General features: G+C 58.8%; 2 protein-coding genes and 1 non-coding gene across 3 annotated transcripts in view; 1 reads left to right on the forward strand and 2 right to left on the reverse strand.

The window, feature by feature from the left end:
• Positions 1 to 6,050: 6,050 nt before the first annotated feature.
• LOC143151533 (cilia- and flagella-associated protein 53) lies at positions 6,051 to 9,663 on the reverse strand. Its single transcript, XM_076320787.1, has 2 exons — positions 8,302 to 9,663; positions 6,051 to 8,167 (listed from the first exon to the last, which is right to left on the reverse strand). The coding sequence occupies exons 1-2, from the start codon at positions 8,525 to 8,527 to the stop codon at positions 6,831 to 6,833; spliced, it is 1,563 nt and encodes a 520-aa protein (XP_076176902.1). The 5' UTR covers positions 8,528 to 9,663; the 3' UTR covers positions 6,051 to 6,830.
• On the forward strand, positions 9,396 to 9,546 carry LOC143154722 (U1 spliceosomal RNA). The gene has a single exon (XR_012994247.1). It is a non-coding gene; the product is annotated as a U1 spliceosomal RNA (small nuclear RNA).
• A 1,158-nt stretch (positions 9,664 to 10,821) lies between the features above and the next one.
• Positions 10,822 to 20,752, reverse strand: part of Su(var)3-3 (lysine-specific histone demethylase Su(var)3-3) — an 81,222-nt gene continuing 71,291 nt past the window's right edge. Inside the window, exons 11-14 of the mRNA XM_076320779.1 lie at positions 12,221 to 12,513; positions 11,522 to 11,734; positions 11,238 to 11,436; positions 10,822 to 11,151 (exon numbers count right to left, since the gene is read on the reverse strand). Coding sequence (XP_076176894.1) covers positions 10,967 to 11,151; positions 11,238 to 11,436; positions 11,522 to 11,734; positions 12,221 to 12,513 — 890 coding nt within the window. The 3' untranslated portion in view covers positions 10,822 to 10,966. The remainder of the gene's footprint in view (positions 11,152 to 11,237; positions 11,437 to 11,521; positions 11,735 to 12,220; positions 12,514 to 20,752) is intronic.

Raw genomic sequence — 20,752 nt, forward strand, 5'->3', positions numbered from 1 at the left:
AAGGGCGGCAACCCTCGTCCGAGGCAACCCGCGCAAACGTTAACCGCGAATTTATTTCGGCCGTCGCCCGTCGCACCGAAGGAAAATCGATTCGTACGGGAGCACGTACCGGTCCTCGCCAATTCCCCCGATTTTGCGCCAATCGTTCCACGATTCTCGACGCGCGAACACTTTTCTCGGCGAACCGCGCCGTCTTCCCGAGAGTCGAGGCCGAGCTCGCTCGCGATCCTCCGAAACCTCCGACTCTTCGATATCGTAAATCGCGTTCGGCGATCCTTCGAGCTTACGCCGTTCCGGGGTAACGAGAAGGAAACAATCGAAAATCGATTTTGCGGGGAAACGCGTTCGCGAAAACTCTCGTCGGCCGAAACGCTCGCTCGCCGATCGGAAAGGTCGATCACCGGCGAGGGCTAGCGCGTCGAAAGCGCGGTCTCTTCGAAGCGATTCGTTTGATAACCGTTTGAGCGACAAAACGGGGAGAAGAAGGACTGGGAACCGAGCGATAAATATAACGGCGCGTTCCCCCGGTCCGAAGTTGGACGCGGATGTACGGTCGGAAAACGTTAAACACCGTGGGGTGGCGTTCGAGCTCTCGGTTCGCGTGGTTGCGCGTCCCGCGAAAGCGGCTCCTTCGATTCCGCGAGTTCGTCGTTCGAAAGTGACCCTCCGTCGCGCGTTCGAGCAGCCGAGGATCGACCGCTTTATTTTCGATCGAATTTAAACGTCGCCACCTTCCCGATGCGTCCACGTCGGCCCGTTCCGCACCGCGACCAACGAGCTCGACGACGCGAAACCTCGAATTACCATTTGCCTTGTTCGCGGCGAACCATCAAGTCGTCCGTCGGCATATGCGTGCAATCACGAATTGCGCATCGATGCGCGCACTTCCGCCTGCACGCATCCCGACGCATGCATGCGCGCCCCGATACCCACGGACTGCGAATCGCGGATCGATAACGTTATCGAGCCGCCGCCGCCGCCGCCGCCGCCGCCGCCGCCAACGCCAACGCCAACGCCGCCTCCACCGCTGCTACCGCCGCGACGGCTCGACCGGTAAGCACCTCGACGATGCCTCGGAATCGACCCTTTTTTTTCCTTCTTCGCGTCGTCGGCCCCGAGCGATTCGTTGATTCTTCGTTCGCGGATCGATCGATCGATCGACGAACGCGCGGGAGCCGAGAAATCGAGGAATCGCGGCTACGCGGAATACGCGAGTCGTTCGAGTTTACGAAGCGTTATCGAGAACGATCGAGCTCCTCTCGGTGAATTAGCTCCGGAAACGGTTCGGAAAATCTTTCCCGACGATCGAGAAAGAGAGGGAACGAAAAAATTCCGAGCGTCTCCGTATTTCCCGCGGGATTAAACGAATTTCCACGCGCCTCTATCGCGCTCGTAACGCGTTCTTCTTTTTCTTCGTTAGAGTAGCGGCGGAACGGTCGGTAATGGCGGGTCGCGCGCGGCAGCGCGGCAGCGCGGCAGCGCGTAGCCGTCGACGTGGATTAATGTTTCGACGGTGGATGTTTTTCCGCTTTCTATGGAGATTCCCCGCGAACGCGAGTAACGAGATCTCGGGCGATTTTTCCCGCTCGGCGAGCGGAGGGGACGGGTAAGGTCGCGTCGCCGGCTCGTCGACGGATCCGCGCGCGACCGACCACGCTTCCGCAATTGTCGCGTTAATTCCGACGTCACGGTTTCGAGATTAAGGAGATTCGAAGCAGCGCGCTTAATTCGAGAAACCCTCGTTCGCCGTCACGTGTAAACACACGACCCTCCGCCAGATTTCCCATTAGATTAGAGAAATCAAAGGCTTACGCGTCTTGCCGCTCGCCGCCCGCCGTCTCTTCGACCCGACACCCTCTAAAATATGCAGATCCCCTTTCGTCGTGGAATTTTCTGTTTAGCGCGGTTCCCGATGGCCAACGCGGCGAAACCTACGCCGGATGCGGCAATTTCGCGCGAACCTTTCGCGTTTCTTCGTTTTTGTGACGATTTTACGCTTCGAGAACCGAAACGCGCTAAATCGTGGAAATTGTCCGCGAGCGGAAACGGCTCCTCTCGTTTCCACGGGGGCGTCGTCGTCGTCGTTTCGAGACCGCGTTCGTCGATCGTCCACGGGAAGCGATACGTTCGCGGGTGAAATCGAGCGTCGCGCTTATCGCGAGCGATCGTTTCGGCGTGCGCGGCGTCGCTCGTTCTCGTCCCTCTCTTTCTCTCGGTCTCCGTTCGTTTCCGTCCCTTCGGTCGGTCCTCGAGCGTCCGTTTCTCCCCCGAGTTCCCAGCGAGCCATACATATCCGAAGATTCATGTCCCGTTGTGATTAATAACGTCTCCCGAAAAAGGAAGAGCGCGACGACCCGGACCCGTCGCGCGACACCCGAAACGCGCGTCCCCGGAAAAACCTCTCGCGAATTTCGAACGAAGCTCGAGGTTCGCGCGTATCTTTTTACGCCTCGTTTCGACGCGTACCGAGTGACTCGACGAAACTGCCCTTCCGTTGCGTATCCTTTTGGACGTCGAGTAAATGCTCCAGTGACGAAAGAGAAGCGAGGTCGCTCGTTGGCCGAGGAAACCGAGGACTCGGACGATCCGAGCCGAACGCGTTCGCGATCGCGATCGGGGAGAACGGATCGACGATCGATCCGGAAGAAACGCTCGATCGGACCGAGGAGGAATCGCGGGCGCGCGCGATACTCGGAGTTGTTTACCGCAACGGTCGATTCGGCGAACCGGGTCGAAAAAGTTCCGAGGGAGGGGAAGAAATAAATCGCGGTAATAAAAATCCGATCGGCGACTCGCGGAACTCGCCGTCGAAAAACGTCCGTTTTTCTCGATCCGCTTTCCCCACGGCGTGCCCACTTTGCGGTCCTTTGCGCGATATTTGATCGATAGACTTCGCAACGTTCTCGCTGGAAGAAAAACAAGCCCGGGAAGATCGATCGACTCGAACGCGCGCAAAAGGGTAAGTACGTCCAATTTCCATGAAATTGCTCCTCGTTTTCGGTGCTCGGTTCTTCGGGAGCCATCGAGGCGAAACACGCGACCCAACGGAGACCGGAGAAAAAGAACCGTTTAAAACGGTAAAAAGGGAAGCGGAAGGAAAAAGGTTAAAATATTCGCTCGGGCGACGCGACGCTCGCTCGTACAATTACGAGCGAGGATCGGCTGGTTGCCCTCGCGATTAAAAATTTCATCGACGACGCGCGTACGCGAATCTCGGTGCTCCTGGAGGCTTTGCGGCGCGACGCTCGATCCACGCTCTTGGCAATTTAACCGGTGAACAAAGCCGAGGAATTCCCTCGACTCCTCCCGTAAAAAGGTCAACGCGTTCGATTTCCGTGGAACGATTGTTCGACGTCGGTCGTCTCGTCGCCGGACGTCGAAAGCGAAACGCGAAACGCTCCAACCCGCCCGCGACCGACTTGGTTCCGAGCGCGGGTCGATCGGTGGGTTTCGGTCGCGGAAAATCCTTCGATTCGATAAATCGTTCCGGCAACGCGAACTCGTAAAGCACGCGGTCCCGAGAAGCGTCGCGGTAAATTTAAAAGAGCGCCGGCTAACGACGAGCGGCGCTCCCCTCTCGACAAAGAATTCCATTCGCTGCAATGTGCGCACCTTCGTTCCTCGAGCTTTACGACTTCATTGTTGCGTCGCGATGCAACCCGGTCACCGACAACGCTCGATTTACCGATCGGCGCACAAAGGGGTCGATACGTCCAATTTCCATGCGAAGACTCGCCGGTATCTACTTTCATTCGGGCCGGCGAACCTTAAAATACGAGACCCCTCGCCTCGGGAGTTTCGGGACGAAATAAAATCGAGAAGGGGTTCGAGCTTCGCTCCGTTCGGTGAAAAGTGGTCGCAAGGTCGGTTTCCGGTTTCCCGCGAAGGCTTCCAGCGGCTCTCTCGTTTCTGTTTTTCGCGACGAACGTCTCCCGAGAAGAGAACCCGTTTCTTCCGGACCACTCGCGACACGGACAACCTTACCAATTTCCCGCCGCGTTAACGCCGAATCGAGTCCGCGCCCTCGTGGGGCCGGACGAGGCACGGGGTCATCTTTTTCTCCGTTGCGCGCCACTCGCGACGCTTTCCGGGAATTCGAGAAATTTTCCACCGCTGCGAAAGGGATCCTTTTCGAGAACGCGTTCGAGAAGGACCCTTCGACGAGTCGATTCGATTCGTTTCCCGTCGAAAAGGGTGGACGTCGCGTGTCGTTTGGAAAAATCGGCAAACGATCGAACGAATTTCCTCTTGCATCGTTTCTCGGGGAAACGAGGAACCCGTTTCTTTCGGAATTTTCTCGCTACAGTTTCACGGAGCGTTCTGGACTCCGCTCGCGGACGAGAGAACGGACGTTCGATCCGTAACGGGCGTCGACGAGGAAAGACAAGGAGGCGAAAGGTTTTCGGTAGAATCGAGACTGCTCGGTCCTCGCGAGCGGAGGTTTCGTTCCGGAGCGGCGACTCGATCGCCGGGTCGGTCAAAGGGGCCGTCCGCCGGAACGAAACGGAAGCCGCGACGATCGACTCCGTGGGTGAATTCGTAGGTGACGTCCCGAAGGAGCGGGGCAAGGGGCCGGGGGGTACAAAGGGCGGGTCGGTGGCAAAAACTGCGAAGCGCTCTGTAGAATTTTCAATAAGGCGGGGTCGGAAGAAGAAGATTAATGCAACGCCGCCGGGGGACCTTAGGAGACGACAGCGACACGACTGTCAAAAGAACAGATCCCCGGAGGCAAAGTCCATTCGCTCCTGCGAGTCCGCAATCCCCCCGTCCCCTTCCCCTCCCCTTGGACGTCTTCCTTTTCTTCTTCCGCTCGTCGCGTTCTCGTCGGCTCGGTCTTTACCCTTCCCTTCGGCCCGTTCGCGTCCTTCGGCGCTCTTTACGAGATTCAAATTCGCTCCTAGCTTCTACTACCCTTTGGCACGAGGATCCTCCGCTGGATACTCACCCGTTGGCTCGTTGGCTCGTTGGCTCGTTGGCTCGTTCGCTCGTTCCTCGGTCCTTCCTCTCTGCGTATCCAGGACGTTCACGCTCGCGTTCGTTTCCCTTTGTCCCTATCGGCGACCGTTCTCTCTCTCTCCGAAGAAGAAGAAGAAGAAGCGCGTACGCGTGCAGGTGCAGCCGAGCGAGACGACGTACTCGCCGGAGAGGAAAAAGTGTCGGGCGCGTCGTAGTCGGGACCGAGGGCGGTTCGAAGCGATCGGCGAGTGCAACCCCTGACCCGCGGAGCGAACCGCGATTCCTCGTCCTCGTCTCGATCGATCCCGCTCGCACCGACTCGTCGAGAGACCAAGGTTCCGCGGTTTCCGTTTCTCTCTCTCCGTTTTTTTTTTCCTTTCGGAAGCAACGAATCGCGACACTCGGAGCGGGACGATCTCCGCGAAAACGGTATCCGGGAACGCGCTTTGTTCTCGGACGGAGAAGTTGCTCGACGAGTCGCTCGCGCGAGAAAAGGGAAGCCGGTGCCCGATAAAAGGTATCGCAACGAAACTTACGGAGGTAGGAGGAAAGTTTTTCCATCGTCGGGAGGATAACCGCCGCGCGCTCGAATCGCGGCTCGTGGCGGCGGTAAACGTGCCTCGCGTACCGTAACGAGCGCGAACCGCGTTAGGGCATTGTCGTTCGCGATTCGCCGGACGGACCAGCTACTCGCCACCGACTTCGATGCGTATCCGTAATTCGAATTCCGCGTTAAACGTCCATCCAGTTTCTTCCTCTTGGACGGTTGGCGACGTTGACCGGAATTACGAGCACAATTTCTCGCCGGAAGAGAAATTCCTACGAACGGAATCTCGATCCGAGGAAAGGATAAACGCGATTGCGGAACGTTACGGAGTAGTGTCCTTCGATCGGGCCCTTTTCTCTCTTCCCTTCCGTCGCGTCCTCCGAGTTCGAAACGGTCGACCTTGTTCCTGAAAATATTCCGAGAACCCGCGAAACACTGCCACCTCCTCGGACGTCGCGTTTCGAACGGGGCAAGGGGAGAGGGAAATACGGGGAAAATACGCAAAACCGATTTCCTTCGATTCCGAGTAACTTTATTTTGTCTGAAAACGCGTCACTTGGAACGCAAGTCCGACACGGGAGCGATAACCGGGTGCACGAGGGTCTCGAGGCTGAACGATCGATTCGCGTTTAATTTTTCGGCGCGGACCAGAGGCGATCCTTTGCGAACGGAAAGCCTTAACGACGACTACGCTCCACGCGCGTAACGAAAAAGGATCGAAAAAACGAAACGGTCCCGGTTTTTTTAGCGTAAAAGTAACGTTTCGATTCGGTTCCGGGATTTATTTCCGTGGCCGCGAGCGTCGCGGAGGATAATACGTTTCCGATGACGGAATTACTCGCGCGGCATTCGATTCCGCGAATCGCGTTCGCGTCGCAACGACTCGACAACAATTAGCAACGATTCGCGTCGAAAGCGTTCGTGTCCGTTATTTTTCTCCGCGTTTCGCTGGTCGAGCGTACCGCGAGTTTTCGATTTGTACAATCTCTCGAGACAGCGCGCCGTTATGGAGTGCGGCGAGACGAGTTTCGAAACTACTCGCGGCGAACAAAAGTGGTTTCGATCGAAGAAAACGTATCGCGTTTGGCGCGGGTCGATAACGATGCGAAGATCCGCGGTTACCGGCCGAGCGGAACGGTCGGTGTTTCGGCCCACCGCCACGGATGGCGCGCGCGGTACGAATCGCCCCATGGATCGTGGATCCTATCGACGAGGAAAACGACCGAAATCCTTCTTCCGATCGAGAAGCATCGGTCGTCTCCTCGCCGACTCGAAATCTTCGATCGATCGCGCGTTTTCGTCCTCGCGAGTCGATTCGTCGCTAAGTTTACTCGACGGGTAAGGGAGGTGGACGGAAACACCGAGCGGTTTTTTCCGCGGCGTAGCGAGCGGCGCACGCGTCGAGCACGATCTTGAACGGATGCGGGACAACGTTCTCGGAAGACATCAGCTCCCCGATGCACTTCCGGTATTCCTCCAGGCGTTTCGCCTCCTCCAGGTGTCGGTTCCTCTCGCGGTCGATTTCGCGGCGACGAGCATCGTCCGCGTTTCTCTGCTGGTCCTCCAGGTCCTTCTTGTAAAGCAGCTTCCTGTGCCTCGCCTCCTCTCTGGCGCGAGCGGCCAGTTCGGCCGCCAGCTCGATTTCCCTTTCCGTCGCTTCGTTCTCCAACCTTCTTTGCTCCCGGTCCTCCTGCTCCTTCGAACGCTTCCACTCGAGTTGACGCTCGCGACCCCGAAGACAATCCCGAAGACCTCTCCGTTTGGCCTCTCGAGAGTTGTTCGCGTCGAGGTCGCGTTTGGCGTCGATTTCCTTCGTCGCCCGTTCGATCGCTCGCTCCATCTGGAGGTTCCTCTCGGCCTCTTCTTTCCCGATTTGGTCCAGGTAGCGGGCGTAAGCTCGCAGCTCCTCGCGGAGAGCCTCGGTGCCCTCTCGCGCGTCGCTTCGTTCCTTGGCCGATTCCTGGTCGGCGAGGATTAGCAGCAAACGGTCCGTTTCGGCTTCCTTACGGTTTCTATCGGCCAGTTCCCTTTCGGCGATCCGTATTTGCTCGAGCAGATCCTTTCTGAGGTCCTCCCTCTTCCGTCGTTCCCGCTCGATTCTCTCTAGCTCGTCCCGACGCTCGTCCGCCGCCAGTCGCTCCAGGTTCTCCCTGTCCTCGTCCCTCAGCCGTCTTCCCCGCTCCTCGATGTCCCGCTTCCCGGCGATTTGCATCGCGAGAGCCGTGGTCGTCCGTTGTCGGTCCAGACGGCGCTTCTCCGCTTCGTCGGCGTCTCTCCGGTTCTTGGCCTCGACGTCCTTCAGCATCAGACCGTGCCACAGCCTCTCGATCTCCTCCTCCTCCCGCCTCTTGGCCTCGTTGTCCTCGATTTGAGCCAGGTTGATCTCCTTCGCCTCGATCGCGTACCTCTTCGCGATCCTCTCGCGTATTTCGGGACACCGACTTACGGTCTGCTGCGTCTTCTTCGCGGTCACCAAGGCCAGTCGGTGGTCCTCCCGTTGCTCGCGCAGCTCCTCGGTCTTTCGGCGCATCTCGTCGGTTTTGTCACGGTCGCCGCGTTGGGCCTGCTCGACCGTTTCGCGGATGAGCTCCATTTGTTCTCGCAGTAGCAATTCGCGCAGCTTCTCCCGTCTCGCGTTCACGCGGTCCTCTTGGTCGGCCAATCCTGAGGAATCGAGGGATCGTAAACGACGTCCGAAGCGAGCTCGGACCGCGAAACCTCGAATGTCCGGGCTCCTCGAGCGGCAAGGAACCATTCGAGGAACCCGGATCGCGAGCTTCGGGAGTGTTCTCGAGTACCTTGACGAACGCGTTGCCAGACTTTTCTCGCGGCGATCTTCCTGTCCGTGTGCTCCGCAAAGTCCAGGAGCTCGATGATCTGCCTGTCGCGGTCCCTGGCCCTCTCCTCTTCGTACAGCTGGAACTTGTCTCCGTCCTCGTGCTCGGCGAGCCTGCCCTCGCGTTTCCGCGATCCGCGACCACGGGGACACTTCGGTATCTCGTTTTCCAACGGGAAGAAACTCATATCGAGGAGAATCGCGGCGGTGGCGCGGACGGGATCGAACGATCTCCGCGGATCTTCGAGCCGGTGTTTACGGTTACTATGACGATCTCCGGTCCCATCGAATTAATATTCGAGTTCGAGGAAGGCGAGCTAGGATCGATTCGCAGCGGCGCGGTGTTCCAGTTACGGCGCGATTAGGGCGTGTACACAAGTCGCGCGGGAATTTCGTCTCGGTGACCGTTACCGTAGGGTTGCGCGTCTAGCGCGCGACGCATCGTTTTCGAAAGGATCCGCGAACAACGGCCCCGGACCCTGGGACCCTCGTCCCTCGCGCGAGAAAGCAATTATCCGAGAGAATTGGACGCAAAATAGTCGGATCGGGAGCAAGAGCAACGCAAACTCGAGGGTAAAGTGGGAACATTGCGCGCGCGCGCGCGCCTTGTAAACTTGGAGACTTCGGGACTTTGGCGAAGCGGGCTTCCCTCGTCTTTCCGAGTTCATCGAGTTTACGAGACTCGGCGCAGTTCGATTACACGCCCCCGGGCACGGCTGCAACGCAACCTCTGTATCGAAGTAATCGAGCTCGCAATATCCCCGCCGATTTCCCTGGGAAATTTCGCGGGCACGGAACTCGAAGCGATCGCGCGAGCCGAACGATTCCCCTCTCGTTCGACTTTTCCAAATTTCGACAAACGATCCCTCTCCCACGTTTCGATATTTTTTCGGCACGGAAAGTTTTTTCTTGGTCGATCACCCGTTCGATTCGTCAGTCGACTATCGCGTCGGTTCGTCGGGATCCCCGACAGATGGGGCGTTGATTTTCGAGCTTTCTCGATGGTGAAAACGCGAAAGAAAGGACTAATGATGCGGTCGCGAGACTCGCCGTTTCATACTAACCTGGCGTAGGGGATATCGCGATCAACGAGGCGATTCCCCCGGGCGGGAGGCCACGCGCCGAAGCCTGTAAGTACTCCTAACGAGAGTATTTGTGCGTTCAATTTTTGAGAGTGTGGGGTTCTCGCCGGAACGCAGGCCCCATACGTAATCGTCCAACGAAATCTCGCGGCGGGTTTTTTTTCCTCGAACGAGAAATAGGTCGGTCGAGGAAAGTGTCGGGCGAAAAGCCGGTTCTCCGTCGATGCGGCGGTCGGGGTGGAACGGAGAAACGCGGATGGGAAAAGAGCCGACGAGAGGAGGACCTTTTTGTCCCGGTTCGGTAGGCGCTTCGGGCAAGAGACCGCTTGGCTCGGAGACGCTTCGACGACGAGTGGGCCGCGAGGCGGTGGCTGCGTTCAACGAATTCACCCAGTTTCGCGGGGCGAATAGTCGCCAGGAATCCTCTCTTGAGACATTGACAGTTCTCATTGCAGAGCTTAACTTACCCCCAAGTGTTCCTCGGACCGGGAAGGAAGAAGAACGTTCTCGTCTCGAGACGTTCTCACAATGGCGCGTGGCTCGATGATCGAGAATCCTCGTCGAAACGGGTCGAAATGGGTCGAAACGATGCGCGCCGGGATTACGAACGCGACGGTTTCGCGTTGCGGGGCGATCGTGCGCGGTAATAAAACGAATCCGGTCGATTCGTAACAACTCTCTGCCTTTAATCGCAATATACATGCGCGTTTTACTCGTACAAACCGTTTCATTTTATACAGATCGTTGCGCGTACGTACACGATTCGGGCGGTTCGCGTGGCGAGCGACCGATCGACGCCGATCGGTGAGCGGTCGCTCGCCGCGCGATTCGTAGTGTTCCGCGTTTTCGGAACCTCTTAAGAGATACGTGTGCGTTGAACGCAAAGATTGGCTCGATGCTCGGTTCGAGTTCGAATCCGATCGGTCCTCGCGGGCCCGGTGATTCGCGGGACCGAAACGGCCGGTCGCGGTCCACCGAAGCGGAGCGGCTCGCTCGAGCGCCGGAAGCGCGATACCCGGGCCTGGAAGTCCGGACAGAGGCGTTCGAGAAAGCATGCATAGGGTTCCAAGCCGGTAGAAAAGATTATTCCGCGTAACGGAATGCGCCGAGAGTACAATGGACCGATTCTGCGCTACGATCGGAACTAAGGGATTCGCGAACGCGGAACGAAGCAAAGGCACGAATAATCTATTCCGTAACGGAAATCGATGTGATTCCTGCTGACGGTGTCTGTCCGTTGTCGGTGACAGGGCGAGGCGGTGACTCGGGCTACGAAAACGAAAAGAACGTCGCGGTTACCGCCCCGCTCTGTATAAATAGTTGCTCGTTTCGCGAGCCACGGTCGCGAAATCGTCGATATTTTCCTAGCTAATTCGCATCTCGCGACGAAACCGAGCGAGCCGTCGCGTCTCGGCTGAGCGCGATGGATCGTCCCGGAGCATTCCGTTGCTCCGTTTCGTCCGTCGTTCGAGCGCGAACGTCGTCCTCGTCGTCCTCGTCGTCCTCGTTGTCGTCGTTCGAACGCGACCTTCCACGCGGCGACGACTAAGGCGTCGAGCTTGTGCCGGTGGTCGTCGAGGGTATCCCCGAGCTCGGTGGAACGGAAGTCGGGATCGTCGGCGGCGCGTACGGGCTGCCGCAGAGTTGATCCGCGATGCGTCCACCCTCCCGGAGTCCGCTGAGAAAAGCCCCGTGCACCGTGGCTGGATAATTTCTTATGGTGTGCTCCCCTGAAAACGCGGAACGAGAAACCGATTTAAGGACGATCGCGAACCATCGACGGTTCGAACGAGTATCGCCGAATCGAAGCGTTTACCTGCGAAGAACACTCTCGGTTGAGGCGGCGGTGTGCCGGCCGTGGACGGAGGCGCCACCGGGGCTGCCAAGAGATCGTAATCGCTGCCGGAACTCCCGACGGCGACGAAACTGTACGATCCTCTCGCCCACGGATCCGCCCTCCATCTGGTGACGACGCTCTCCCGTGGCTGAGGGACCACTTGATTCCCGAAGATCCCCTGAAAGAACACGGTCGCCCGCGCGCACAAACTTTACTCGCGCTCGCAAGCAACCACCGGCCGAGGGAAACTCGGCTCGGATTACCTTCAAAACGGCGATGCAGCGTCCGACGATCACGTCGTCGCTCACGTTCTCCATGACGCAGGCCGCCTCGCCGGCCACCAACGCCAGCAGCACCGGTGCCTTGTACAAGTTCCAGAAGAGGAAAAGCTCGCCCCGTGAGGCGGTGGTGCTTCCCACGTGGCCGAACAGGTTGGCGGTCGGGTCCCAGAAGATGCGTTCGAAGCACAGCACCACCTAGCGCGAGCAACGTCATCGCCGCCGTTAAGAGTAAAAGTTCCCCGCGTTTCACGGTCCGTATACACCGTGGACGGACACGCGTTCTCCGTTTCGCGCGAGAAATCCCCTCGGGTCGTTACCCGGCCCGTTTCCCCGTCTCGCGTCGAGTCTTTAATTTCGCTCGCGCTCGCGCTCGCGCTCGCGCTCGCGCTCGTAAAGCGGTCCAACGGTCCCGTCCGGGAGGGCCGTAAAAGGAACGCGTCCCGGCGTAAGAAGCGACACGAGCCACGTCACCGCTCGCGACGAAAAGAGACCGCCGGATCACAATATATCTCGTTCCGGCAACGCTCGACAAGTTCGATCGTCGTTTCTCGCCGGGCGCATAAATCAGCGGCCCCCGGGCCGTGAAGGCCGCGAGCGACCGACCGACCGACCGAGCGAGCGAGTAAGCGAACAAACGGAGAACGGAGGAGAACGGAGAAAGCGGCCCCTGGCTCGGCTTACCTTATTTAAATTGCCGAACCCGAGCCTCTGAATGGCTTGAGACTTCCACTCCGGAAGCGGCGGGTTGAAGGCGACCGCGGACGGCGGGGCGGAAGCCTTGAGGACGCCGAGGGGCAGCGTGACCAGGACAGCGTCCGCCTTGTAGACCGTGTGATTCGTGTGGGGGCTGCGCGAGGGTGCGGCCCACACTTCGACGCCGTTTACCCCGTATCGGACCGCCCTGGCAGCTGTGTTCAATCGAATGTCGAGGCCTTCCGAGAGAGCAACAGGTACGCAGGAGTATCCGTTGCGAACTGAAAAGTCGCGCAGAAAGAGGTGTCCGGTCAGCGATTAAAGTTCATCGAGGAGCGCCCGCGATTCTTTTTTCCGAGATGGCGAACGTTCGGTTCGCGCGCGGCTCGAGCGGGCCTCCCGAACCGCGAAAGAGGATCCGTTACCGTTTAATTGGACGTTTCGCATTAGCGCGACTAAATCGAAACACCCGACGCGGCCCTAAATCCTCGTAAGCGCGTTCGAACCGACCCCGTAACATTGCCCGCGCGTGTACTAATAATGATGCACAGGCGTCTCCACTTAGGGGGTTAATTACGTCGATGGCCACCGCCTCGACAACGGGCACTCTCCTATCGGCGGACGCCGTTTCGGAAATTTAAATTTACGCGCTCTCCTGTCTCGCGCGCGACGTAATTTGAATTACCGCGCGGTGCGTCGCGTCGCGTCGCGTCGCGTCGCGAGAAACGCGAAACGACGCAACGATGGAAAAGTTCGACGCGCGGTTCCGAGCGGTTCGAGCCGTTCCTCGTAGAAATTTATCGTTCGCGTCGCGAACGAGATCCGGCCGGCTCGTCGTTTCGTTAATTCGACCGATTTAAATTCGACGTCGAGCCGTTCCGAGGCTGTTCTTTTTCCCCCAGCTCCCCTCCCCCGTTCGGCCCCGGGGGCTACGGGGGCTACGGGGGCTACGGGGGCTTCGGAGGGGCGACCGGTCGATCGAGGGACGCGTCGCGCGACCGCGGTTCGATCCACGCACGATTATTTGCGAGGAAACGGCACGCCGGATTCGTTATTACTTTAATTGGAATCCATTCGACCGGCGGCTACACCGGTGCGCTTCGCCGCGCCGCGCCGCGCCGCACCGGGTAGACCTCTCGCTCGTGTCTGGCGTCGATTACAGAAACCCTTTCTAATAAGCGAGAGAATATTCAACAGCCGGTCGAGGGAACGATCCGCTGCTACCAAAATTATGGTAAGTCGACCCCCCCGCACCCCCGGACCCCGATCCTCTTCCTCGTCTCGTTCGCTCTCGAATGGGAAATTAATTCCTCGCAATGAGGCGGCCGGTTCCGAGTCGATGGAAATTGTCCACGGAGATCCGATCCGGTTTCGGTTTCGTCGCGCGACGCTTCGTCCGGACTCCCGGAATCGCCGTTTTCTCTCGTCCGCACCGATTTCGACGATTCGTGAAATCGGTACGCTCTCGAAACGACGGGACATCCGGTACCGCGTACGGTAATTCTCGAGAGCGGGGCACTCTTGCTCCGCGGAGAATCGAGAAACCGACTCTCCGAGCGAGACCGTAGCCGCGTTCGTCTCCGCGCGAAGCGATCGTTTCGCGGCGCTCCGTCCCCGAAAACGCGACCGAGGGAAAAGCAACCGGAAACGCTTTCGACGAGTCGCGTTTCCTGCTCTCGGTTCGAGAACGAACCGAGTGAATATTTCAACGCGCGGCACGAAGCACTCGCTCTCCGCGGAATCAAAAATTCGTTGCGAGCGTTTCCGTTTCGCGCGTTCTCCGCGCGTTCCGCTCTCGGTGCATCCCTCGCGACTAAAAGGAGCGATGAACGATCAAAGGGACGAGGAGACGCGCAAAGGTGGTCCGCGTTTCCCTCGGTGATACGTTCCCGAGCGAAAGCGGCCGTCCCGGATACGGCGAACGGATGTCCCGCTCGGTATCGATCTCGCGCGGAACGGGGATTTCCTCGCGAGCGAGCGAACGTCGCTTCGACGTCGAAACCGCGATCCCGCGCGGACGAAAAATCCGCGCGGTACGCGCGTTAACCGGAACGAGACTCGGTCTCCGTCGTGCTCGCGTGGCCGCGCGCGCGAGAGAGCGCGCGCCAAGGCAAATATTTAAAGAAGAATTTATCAGCGGAGAGGGGGAGCATCGTGCTCCGGAGAACGATCCGGGGAACGACGAGGCGGCGTTTCTCGTTCTATCTCGGCCGTATCGGGGGCCCGTGTGCTCCAGCGTACGCTACCCTCTCGCGTCTTGTCTTCCGTTTGATCTTTGCTCGCAGTATTTTTTGACGGCGAGTCGAACAATTTGTATGCCGCGGTGGTTTTCAATTTACATTTAAATTGGTTGCTTATGGCGTTCTGTCGTCTCGACAGGAGTCGAAGTGCAGCCGGGAGCGAAACCGAGAGAGAAGGAGCCCGCGAGGCGGACGGAGAGCCCGCCCGACCGCGGAGGGACCACCGACGGCCCGGGAGCTCCGCGCGCCTCGCCGTCCCGCTCGAACAGTCAAATACCGAAACGGACCCGAGACCGAGACCGAGACCGAGACCGAGATCAAGAGAGAGAGAGAGAGAGACTGCCGGAACTCTCCGACGAGTTCAACGCACCGACGACGCTCCGCCACGGTTTTTGCGCGCCGCGTAAACGTCCCGGAACGCGTCCAACACCGGATCGGGGAGAGGGTGGCTTTCGCCGGCAACGCGTTCCCGCTTTCGTACGACGATCGACGGACCTTACCGGATCGCGGACAGGGAATTTGCATTTCCCGGATAACTCTTTCCTTCGGAGACCGGAACGCCGAACGATGGGCCACCGAGGAGCTACCTCGACGCGCCACCGTCCGCGCGGATTCGAAAATCTCCGCCGAACGATCGCGTCTCTTCTCGTCGACGAGCGCGCGCGACAACTGCCGCGGAAACGCGAAAGATCGGAGAGAGGGTCGGTTTTCTCGTTCGACCAACCGTTGCATCGACATTCCGCGCTGCGACTCTCGAAAGCGTACTCGCGAGAGGAGACGGAGAGGAAGTCTCGTTCGCCTCGTCGAGCAAACATTGATTTTCGGGAATCGGGAGGATCGCTCGCGTGGGTCTCGCGAGTGAACTTCCACCTTTGCGGTCTCCGATGAAAACTCCGCTCCCGCTCAACGGGAGCAAATATTTAACGAACGAACGGCCCCGACGTTGGCCCGACCCGGTGACACGTGGTCTCGAAGACACCGATCGGCCCTCGAGGATACCTCCTCCCTCCTCGATCGGGATCCCCGCGATCCGAAATTCGATCCGACCAACTTTACAATTTACAAATTTCTCCCCGCCTTGGAAAATTCCCGAGATCGAACGAAATCGTTTCTCGAAGCGATCGAGAGGGACCGTCGCGTACCGCGAAACCAATTACGAATCGCGTTCGAAGCAGGGCAGCCGTCGAAATTTCCTAGAGCGCAAAAGAACAATATTTGCGGAACGAGGCGGTTTCGGTCTCCTCCCGAGTGCAAATATCCCGGTGGTTCGGTTCGGCGCGCGACTGAACCTCGTTCGAGAACACCGTGGAAATTCGTGTACGCGGCCGCGGTGGCGCGTCGCGAGTCGCGCGAGGTACGAACGCGCTCGAAAACGAACTCCGATTCGGCGAACGGCCCCGAGGAGATCGAGGGACGTTGACGCGCAAACAGACGCGATACGCATAAATTAACGATCGACCGGGCCCGTAGCGTCGTCGGTCGAAACCTCGGCGCAAACTTCCGGGACGCTTACGCGCGACGTAATAAGATTAATAGGACGAAAGTTCGAAGGAACGCCGAGACCGAGGTTCGTCGTATTAATCATAGCTGTCCGCGATGTCTCGTTCGCCGGGCCGTTACGCCGACATACCGAACCGCGCGACTCCTTCCGCGCTCCCCGGAGAACCACGAAGGGAATTCTCGCGGACGAACGGACCGAGCGTTCCCCTCGAGGAAAAATCGAGACGCGAGGGAAGCGCGACGCGACGCGTATCGAGAACGGGGGAAATTGCGCCCGAGGAGGAACGAGAGGCGTTCGGGCACCCGCGAAAAATCGAGCGTTGCCCGTCGTCGTTTCGGCGTCCTCGTTTCTTCGAGCACGTTATCTCGGCGTCCCGGTCGCACCGGTGGATTTACCATCGGCAGCGTTCCGTATAATTTGTTCGGATTGCGATAAAGTTAATTGGAGCCCGCGCGGAATTTACGACACCGGGCCGGGGTAACCGATCGGGGGGAATGCGAGATTCCTAGATCGCGCTGGTAAGTAACGCTCGAGAAGATCGATATCGAGCGGCGATTTATTACAATTGTCACACATTCTGTGCAAATGAGCTTGTACGGATGCGCTTGCCCGCGATCACGGCCGTAACGATCAAAGAAATACTCGGCGCGGACGTTAAGATACCCCGTCGACGGATATCGCTCTATTTTTCCAACGCAGAACTTTAAACCGCGCGAGTACCGGCGAATCGAGCTCTGCCGGACGAACCGAGAATTCCGTGCTCCGGGGGATCGTTAGCGTTAACGATCGCGAGCGTCGAGCATCGTTCGCGCGTCGCGCGAGATGGTCAACCAGCGACATCCACGGTGGAACCTGGAAACTGCTCCTACCGGAGTCGGTAAAACAGACGGGATACATGGATCGGATCCAAGGGAGCGGAGTTGCCGCGAATCGCGCGGAAAACCGCGGCTTCTCGCGTTCTCGGTTTCCGCGAATTCCTCGCGGCTGAAAAACAACGAAAGCGGCTGCATCGTTCGGACGTCTCGAAGCTGATTCGCCACCAGCGGAGACCGTGAAACGTAAAACGGGATCGATCTTGGTAGAGCGATCGTCCCTACGGTCAAAGTGCGCTCGGAAAAGCGGAAAGGCGGAAAAGGAAACGGGAGCCGGGGGGAGGAGAGCCGAGAGGAGGAGGAACCGCGCGAGGAAAGAGAACGCAAAGGGCCGGCTCGCCGCGAGAAGATATTTGAATACGACTATATACCGGGAGTAAATCGTATCGTCCGCAAACGAGCAGCGGGCTACACAAGAAATGCATTTGCCGGATGCCGGTGGTGGGGATAACGGCGGGCCCCTCCCCGGTGCTCGAGGGGGAACGGGCCGCGCGCCGAAAGGGATACGAGTAGCGATGGGCGTTACGGTGGGTCTCTCGCTCCCTCTCTCGTCGACTTTCGAGCAACGTTCTTCGAACGTCGTACGAATTCCGAGAGGGATCGAAAGCCTCGAGAACGATCCGAGAGCACGGAGAACCCTCCGGTTCCAAAAATCGAAGCATCGATGGCTCTCGGGACGATTCGAACGTTCGCTCGAGGGACGTTGAGTCCATCGCTGACCACGGGGAACGCCACGGTAAGGCCCACGGAAAGTCCCCTTTCGTTCCCCGTCCGGTCCAGCCGGAGAGCAAAGGGGCGCTATCGAGCGAGCTATCTCCCACCACCCGTACCAGTTGCGCCGTAATATATAGGCCGTATCTCAGGCCCGCAAATTGCCTTTTTAAACACAACAAGACAGCCGTGCCCCCTTTCAATTTACGCGGGGCCCTTTTTCGCGCGCGCTCCGTTTCGTTTCCCTTCGGTCCTCGGCCGGTTCCCTCGTCCCTCCTCCGGTGTTTCGCCCCTCCTGGTCGCGTTCTCGTCGCGCTATGGTCTATCGTCCCCGGCTCCCCTCCCCTCCGACGAAAATCTTTCGGCCGAATTCGACGGATCGACGGCGTTCCCTGGTATTACATCGAAATACACGTTCGCGGGATTCTTCGAAAATGCCGTACTGTATATTATCGGTGTAATTACAAACGCGGCGATCGGTTCCAGCGACAGCTCGCCGGCTACCGTGGCGAGGCCGGTCCACCTCGCGCGTCCTAGGGGTTCTCCGGAGCTCGCCGGGAAGGAAATGGAAATTTTCTAACGAGATCGCGGCTATTCCGCGACTCGTTTTCTCCGCGGGGAGAACCGACTTCGCTCCGTTTCGATGGTCGGTGTACGCGCGCGGGCAACTCGCCGCGCCTCGTCGCCCTTTCGGCGAAAGAATCGGGTTCCCGGAAAACGATTACCGATCGCGGCGTACCTTTGGAAACGATCGCGGTCGAGAGGACGCGTCACCGACAAACGAGTTTCCGACGTTAACGATTCTTTCGCCACTCGTACGATTACGTATTCTCGCTCGTCGAACTCGTCGCGAGAATTCCTCGGACGAGAAGGAAAGCGATTCCTGTATCGCGGTTTCGCCGGGTGGCTCGTCGTTAAAATCGCGGTGAACCGAACGCGTATTCCCCCGGCGAAGAAAATCGGTGAATCGCGGCGAGAACGCAGAAGCGTGCGTCGAGAGGTAAAAGAAACGAGCGATCGTTTCCACAACAGGGGGGAAAGTAAGATATTATAAAGGATCCCGTCGAGGAATTTCCTACCTACCGCCTTCGGCTAAAGACTACGAAGTGAAAAAACCCGGTGATAAGCGGCGAAAGAATTATCTCGAGGAACGCGAGAGAGAGGGCGAGGAAGGAGAAGAAACGGGCCGGGGTGTGCGCGCCGCGGCTTTTAATCGGCGTAATAAGACGTCAAGGACACGCCGCGGTTACCGGAAGAAAAATTCGTTCGGCGGGCGCAGTTAAGCGATCGCCGCGGCTCGACTCGACAAGATTGTCGATTTATGTTTACATACTCGTTTTACGCGAGATCTCGATAATTAGAGTAGTTACCTACACAGGCGCGCGCGGCGAGGCCGCGCGTACGTGGAACCGCCTCGCCGGACGGGCAGGACGATGCCGGGAGGATTTAAAAAATGGAAGAAGCACGAGCAGCGCCGAAGGTTTAAACGAGGGCCGATTAATCCCTCCGGGGGGAACGCGGCCTGAAATTGGCGTATAGTCTTCGCCGCGTTATCTTCGATCGTAAAGCATCGTCATCTCGGCCCCGATACACTTGGAACGGTTGCTTATTCATCCTGCTCGCGAGTCAATGTAATCCGTCAGAATCCCTCGGGTACCCCGTTCCCGTCCGCGTATCCCGATCTCCCGTATTTTTACGCGATCGCGGACCCATCGCGAAACCTCCCTCCCTCTCTCCCTCTCTCCTCCCGGTCCGGCGAGAAGGCTTTCTTTCGATTTCTCGGACGATTCTTCTCCGGCCGGGCGCTCGGTGCTCGGGACCTTGGGCAACGCGGCTCGGAGGGGAGCAGTGTAAATATTAATCGGTGGGAAAGGCGAAGCTGCGACTAGGCGAGAGAGTAAGCGCGCGCGCGTGCACGCGGGTCGCTCGGTTGATTTACAACGTGGCATCGCGGCCCCTGAACCAGCTATCGCGTATTTGCTCGTAATAACTCGGTTCGCTTTAAGCGCGTTTCGATGGTTCGCGTTACGTACGATTCGAGCGGTGCTGGATGTAAAACGCTCGTACACGGCGAGGTATATTCGATTCGAGGAGAAACGTTACCCCTGGCTGCAGGCAACGCAGCGGGCGTCGAGGAAAGACCGCGGCACAGGAGAAGGTGCACGGACCGAGCGAGCGAAAATTTCGCCAGCGATGAAACGGCGATCGCGAGGAACGGTCGGGCAGCGTCGAAGAACCGGGACGCGATATCGTAACGCGCACGTGTTACCAATTACCTCTCCCGCGCGGAACGACGTCACGGTCGAAGCCCCCCCCCGGTGGGGGCGGTCCGACGAGTGTCCCTTCGCGAGGCCATTAAACGCGACCGGAGGGCGAGGAACTTGCCCCCGCGGCCGTTCTTAAACAAAACGTCCGAACCGGCGGGAACCACAGTCACGGCGCGTAACGAGCGAGGCGTCGCCCGCCGGACGAAGATCGAGTTCGCGCGTAACCCCGAGCCGCGTCCGGTTCTTCGAGCGACGATAAAGTCTACGCGCCCCGGCGGTGGTATTACGCGCGGAGCCGAGAGAGCCGAGAGAGACGAGAGAGACGAGAGAGACGAGAGAGACCGGGGCCCCGCGTAATTGAGTCAAAATTATTTTCGAGCGGCCGGGGCCGCGGTCGTTACAGCGGTTAGCCTCGATCGAGGGCGGTCCGGCGGCCCGAACTTTCCGGGTGGCAACTTTTTCTGCTTCGATGATCACTGTCAGTGGGCAAAAGGCTGCTTACGGGCCTCGCGCGCTCTCACCTCGCGCGTCGCTCCATCAATCTCTCGTAACCCAGCGTGCCGTTTTTACCCAGTGAAATTTATTACGCCGTGGCCCACGCTCTTACCCGGCCAGCCGCCCCCTCCGCGGTGAGCGCCCGCTGCCTTCGGCTCCTCGCAGCTGCGTTCTCGCGACCGGGACACCTACCCTATTCCCGTCCCTCGGGAATTCGCGGCTACGCGAGATCGAGTTCCGTCTTTCTCCAAAATGCTCCGAGAAATCGGCCGGTCGAGGTTCGCGGCGACCGTGAACGAACGCGAAAAATTCCTCGTCGATGAACTCGCGCGGAACAGCGAGATCCGAGTCTACCCGGGACGCGTACGAAAACGCTTTGCCGGTCGTTCCCGCGGACATCGACGCGAGATAGGTATCGGTCTACGTAAATACGG

Source organism: Ptiloglossa arizonensis, chromosome 1, assembly GCF_051014685.1.
Source record: "Ptiloglossa arizonensis isolate GNS036 chromosome 1, iyPtiAriz1_principal, whole genome shotgun sequence".
Classification (NCBI taxonomy): Eukaryota; Metazoa; Arthropoda; class Insecta; order Hymenoptera; family Colletidae; genus Ptiloglossa; species Ptiloglossa arizonensis.